The sequence below is a fragment of the Amborella trichopoda genome, chromosome 12 (assembly GCF_054954075.1).
Source record: "Amborella trichopoda isolate Santa Cruz 75 chromosome 12, AtrichopodaSantaCruz75HAP2 v2.0, whole genome shotgun sequence".
NCBI lineage: Eukaryota > Viridiplantae > Streptophyta > Magnoliopsida > Amborellales > Amborellaceae > Amborella > Amborella trichopoda.
In genome coordinates this window covers 39,747,218-39,752,859 of record NC_142347.1, presented here as the reverse complement: position 1 = coordinate 39,752,859, position 5,642 = coordinate 39,747,218, and the positions used below count along the sequence as shown (strand labels likewise).

The 5,642-nt window shown below is 36.2% G+C and overlaps 1 protein-coding gene across 1 annotated transcript; it reads right to left on the bottom strand.

Annotated features, from left to right (window-relative positions):
• Positions 1-2,049: 2,049 nt before the first annotated feature.
• LOC105421649 (Ribosomal protein L12/ ATP-dependent Clp protease adaptor protein ClpS family protein) lies at positions 2,050-3,354 on the bottom strand. The gene is made up of 2 exons (XM_011629766.3): positions 3,349-3,354; positions 2,050-2,618 (listed from the first exon to the last, which is right to left on the bottom strand). Exons 1-2 carry the CDS (start codon positions 3,352-3,354, stop codon positions 2,205-2,207), a joined length of 420 nt encoding a protein of 139 aa, XP_011628068.1. The 3' UTR covers positions 2,050-2,204.
• Between the last annotated feature and the right edge of the window lie 2,288 nt (positions 3,355-5,642).

The following is a 5,642-nucleotide window of genomic DNA, read 5'->3' as shown; positions in this document are numbered from 1 at the left end:
ATATTTTCTTAAACGACAAGGTTTCAAACCGCTAGAGATAATGTCAGTTGTCTAATAGAAAAGGGTGTGGTCTGAAATAAATTTAGGGCGAGATCTAAAGTGAGTTCCAAAAAATTCCACTTCCTGTATGGGGGAGATTAAAAACCTATCGATCCTACTCATGCTTGGACTGGCGGTGTGGTTTGAACAAGTAAAGAGACACCTGTGAGAATGCGGTGAGGGTCAAGACGACAACTCGGTTGAGTTCCGTCAATAATTCTTCCCAGGTTTGGTGACCCTAGTCTATTTGGGCCATGGAAGAAAACTTCTAACTACTGTTTTCGCTTTTTTTTTTTTAAGAGAATAATTTCCAAATCAAATTGTATGACATTCTAGTGAAAGAGACAAAGATTGAGTACATGCCTATTGTAGCTGACTCCAAAGCTAAAATTGTTTGGTCCCAAATGACCTAAATCCCACTGGAGGCCCCTTGGGCAGGTAATGCCTCCCATTGACAGAGTCATCTACCCATTAGAAGAGATTTCAGTAGGCCCCTAGAAGACCCTGAACCCCACCATCTTGATGGCCTAGAATTCTTGCAAGAGTTTCCATCATAGTTGAGCTATTCACTTCTTTTTTTTAATAGTTCAATGCATAACAGCTGCACATAGTGAAAAAAGAGCTATGCATACATGGAAACAAAAGAATAATTGGATAAGACTAAGGAGGAGGGGGAAGAACTAAATGTGAAGACAGAAGAGGGAGAGGTGAGAAGTATGTGAGGGTTTAAAAACATGCTATGCAACCCTAATCACACAACACGAACATATAATAAAGGCATAGGCACATGAGGTTAGCCCACTAGATATGCCAGACATAGAATGCATATGAATTTAATGCATATGCGGTACTATGGTAGCAACAGTCTAGTCAGCAAGAAAGTCCATTCCAAATTCATGGTAAGAATCTAATAATCATATATTAGCATATAATGTAGTTGAAACAAACTTCTAAAGTCCCATAGCACAATATGTTTACCGACCCACCCATATATACCCTACTAGAAGATTCCAGACCACATTAAAACCCATACGCATGTCATAACCGACCCAACAACGAGCTTACCTCTACAAACTATAACTACAATAGCAAGGCTCATGAAAATACCATAAGCCCAACAAAAGAAACAAACCATCAGCCTTGTCAAAAAAGAAACAAACCATCATAGCAAGATGACAAAACTCAAACAATGATGGAGTAGTCTCAAAAGTAGTGACTATCCTTGACACAATTGACACTGCAATGAACAAGAAAATGATGGGAATCTTTGCGTGTAAAAGATGTTTATAAACACATTAATTTTTGTGTATTACAATGAAATGAGGGTATGCTAGTAATAGTCTGTTAAAAGGGATATTCACTTTCAACCTGACAGTATTTTCAATCAATCAAACCTTGTAATATATGCATAGCAAATGTATTGACCTAATACAAGTTAAATCACAAGTTTATCATGATATAATCAAGTTCAACATGGCACAAGAGCTTAAAAGGTTAAGGGAAATAGGAATTGACCTATTTCCACATAAAACACTGGAATTTCAACAAAAAATTAGCAACTTGTCACCAAAAAAATAGGCTTCAACACCACCCTTATATCTCACTAGCTCATGGAAATTTTGTCCAAAACAATGAAGCAAATATAAGAATCTCTAGTTGGAAGTAGGAAAATGGAAAAGAAATACAACAAGGAAAGGATAAATGGTTATTGAGTTCTAATCTCATGAAGCAATCCATTCCGATTTTCTATATCCTTCATTTTACAAAACCAAATCCAAAAAATTCGTCATGCATAAACCACTGAAAGAGTACTTATACAACTGATTCAACCTAAAAAACTAAATATCATCAGTAACACAATTCAAAATTTGGATCCCCAACTACAAATAGCACAAGTGAGAAAACAGAAACAAGGCACGCATGTTCATCAACAAAACAATAAAACCTCAACCAAAATTTCACCTTTGTGTGGCAAATAGTGCGCCATTCCCTTCTAAAAGACACAATGTATGAGCAATTAAGCGAACTTCTTTTATCACCATCAATCAACATTAAAGAGAGTATTCTTCAATTATTTAAAAAATACAGTACCCAGAGAGACCAAGAACGGTTTTCCTTCTATCACTATCAGTATCTGGAGATAAAAAAGAACAACCTTCTTTTTATCACTCTAATACAGCAGTAGCCCCCAATTCTTTTAGTTTATCCACTATAGGGCCAGCCTCCTCCTTAGTTAACCCCTTCTTCAAAACAATAGGAGCTTTCTCCACCAAATCCTTGGCCTCTATAAGCCCTAAATCAGTAAAAGTCCTGACCTCCTTTATAATCTTAATCTTTGCGGCCACGTCAAATTTCTCGAGCTTCACATCAAAGGCCGTCTTCTCTGCGACCTTGGTCTCAGACGCCGGAGAACCAGATTTCCCTGTGGCCTCGCCGGAAATGGCACCGGATAGTGCGGGGCCATGTTTCTGAAACCCTAATTTATGACGAAAGAGTAAAGAGTAATCATACCTCTCAATTTTGGTGAGATTCAGGAGCTCTTCTGCAATTCTTTCAAGCTTCTCAGATCTGGATTCAACCTATGAAGCGAAGGAGAATGAAGAGCTTCGAAGCGGAAGAGGGTCTTGATGCACAGATAGGGTCTTCTAATTAAGATCATTTTGTTGGTGGGTTTGATTTCAAATCAAGGTTTTCGGATTTTCATACATGAATTGAGATCATTTTCGGAGTTGCAGAGAGGTTATTAGATTGGGCTTTATGCTACGGTTTATTGGTCATGAATGGAAAACACTTGGCGTGTCAACGAGATGATCAGGATACGGTTTCGATAGGGTTTGGTCCTCAATGAATTGAGAGAACATTTCGGGAGTTGCAGAGGGATTAACAGCATAGGGTTTTTTTTTAGGGTTTAGTGACGCCCTGGGAGCGTGGTTTTACTCAGTTGCATTTTAGTTATAGCGCTATCCACCGAAAGAGCAAAAAGTACTATGATCCATACGATCATAGAACTTCTGTGCAATATATCTCACCGTCCAATCCATAGGGAAACGGTGATGACGTTGAGGATTACAGACTTTCTATAGTCATAAGCTACACATCGATAGCCCCAATCTCGAATTGACAAAATCAAGCGGCAAATAATCGATCATTATGTCCTTCCAACATTTGCAATGAAGACAATTGGTTTTTCATTGTGCTGGTTATTAGTAGTTGCTATTCTAATTTTTCCTATTTTCAGTAGGAAAATAGTGGGAAAATATGCTCCGTTAAGGAGTATGATGTCTTTATACTCCGTAATGACTAATGAACCTCCATTGTTTCAGAATATGGCGCCTATATCAAAGGTAGGCCTGGAAATGGATAAGGTCACCTCGCCTGGCCATCAAAATATAGGGCCAGGGCCGCAAAATGTTGTCTGAGGGCCAGGCATGGGCCAAGCCATGACAAGGCGGGGTTGGGCTTATGTAGTATCTTTTCAATTTTTTAAAAATTCTGTTATTTTTTTTAGGCTCTGGCCAGTCTCGGCCTAGGGACTTGAGCCCCGATTGGGCTGGGATTGGCGTGGGCCAAGGGGTCATCGTAAGGCAGTCGCATTGATTTTGCAACAATAGATTCGATGTAGAGCGTAATAAAAGTTTTGATGTAGGCATGGTTAGCTCTTATAAAGTGTTGTTTTTTAGGAAAATTGCTTCATGCGGGTTGGGCTGCATGACTACATACGAGATCTAAAAAGTGTAAAGTTTTTTATTTTTTCAAATTCTTTTATTCTTTTAGGCCTTGACGAGTCTGGGCCTAGGGACCTGAGCCCTGATTGGGCCGGGACTGGCTTGGCCCAAGGGGTCATCGTAAGGAAGTTGCATTGATTTTGCAACAAGAGATTCGATGTTGAGCGCAATAAAAGTTTTGATGTAGGAGTGGTTACCTCTTATAAAGTGTTTTTTTTAGGAAACTTGTTTCATAAAGGTAGGGCCGCATGACTACATATGAGATCTAAAAAGTGTAAAGTATCCATCTTCAAGACGGATGCAAGTAGGTGTTTCATCTAAAAACAATGGAATCTGACGGTCCAAATGTTTTATTACTCGACTTATTATTTTTAGTTTTTAAAATTTACTTTTTTTTTTTCATATTCGTGATCTCCATGTTAGAGATTACATGTCCTTAAAAATTAAGTCAAAAAATCCATCCCAAAAATAGATTTTATTAATAGGCCAGCATTTCTACATATGCGAGCTTGGCCGCATAGAAACCGGGACCTTTTTTGTATATAAGAAAAAGTATTTGGTGAGTCGGCCAATTTTACGCGCCCTCCAAAATCCTTCTTAAATATGGATTTTGGATCCAAAATTTTAGGGTTTGTTAATGATGAATATGAATCTAGATATTTATATTTTTAGAAGAAAGTGACTTTAAGACAATGTTAGAAAAACCAGGTGATCTAACAAGTAACTGCCCGGTTAGATCATTGGCCGGTTCCGGTTTCGGGCTGTTTTGGTGATCGGTAGGAATTTTAAAATAAAAATTTCAAAAAATTGTATATAAAATCTAAAAAATAAGGAATTTTGTTTGTAATACATTTTTTAATATTCTTTACATTATGGTAAATATTACAAATTGCTTTGGTCATTAATATTCACTTTTATATTTTTTCCATCTTTTTCAAAAAAATTTAAAAATCCCTGTAGACACAAATCGATTATTTAACAACCATTTTTTCATTTATTTTTATCTTCATTTGAATGTGTTTTGTTTTAATCATTCTTTATAGGGAAAAGTTTATACAGAGCCTAGGTTCTAAACAATCAAATTAAAGCCTACCTTAAGAATACAACTAGAAGATATTGTTTTGATGCCCAAATATCCTCAAATTGATCATCTCGACATCAAGATACATGGAGTTGAGAAAAAATGGATTTCAAGTTTTGGAAATAGTGCATCTCGTAAGGCGTTTTGGACCGTCAATTTTTACGGTATTCAAGTTTTCACATATCTGCTTGATCTACACCATTTTTGGAGCTTTAAATTTTATAACTAAAAATGAAAATATAATTTAAGGCTATCACAAAACTTTCCTGCATTGAAACCATATTTCTCAACACTATATGAAGGTGGGCTCTAATTTGATTGTTTAGAGCCTCGGCTCTCTACAAACCGCACCCTTCTTTATATGCTTTTCATATTTTAGTTGATTTTTTTTATAGCTTTTTTATTTTTTTTCATAGCTTTTTTATTTTTTTTCAACAATTTTTTGATTGCCCGGGACTTGCCTGGTTAGAACAGTTGAATCGGCCAGTTTACCAGTTAAGCCGGTTAAATCACTTATGGTCCAATGTCCGATTAACCTTTCCGATTCGATTTTGTGAACACTACTCTAAGATTAGAGATTGTTTATATATACAGAACTATCTCATTTAAATTCTTCATAACTAAAAGAAAAAATTGTGTAAAAATCCATTTTATTTTTTGTTATTATGAAAATACCTACAAATTTTCATTATTACTCATATGTCGTTTTTTTTAACTTCATAACAATTTTTTTTTAAGAAGACGAAACTACTCATTTTTTGTTTTGCAAACACTGAAATTCAAAAAATTTCAGTTTT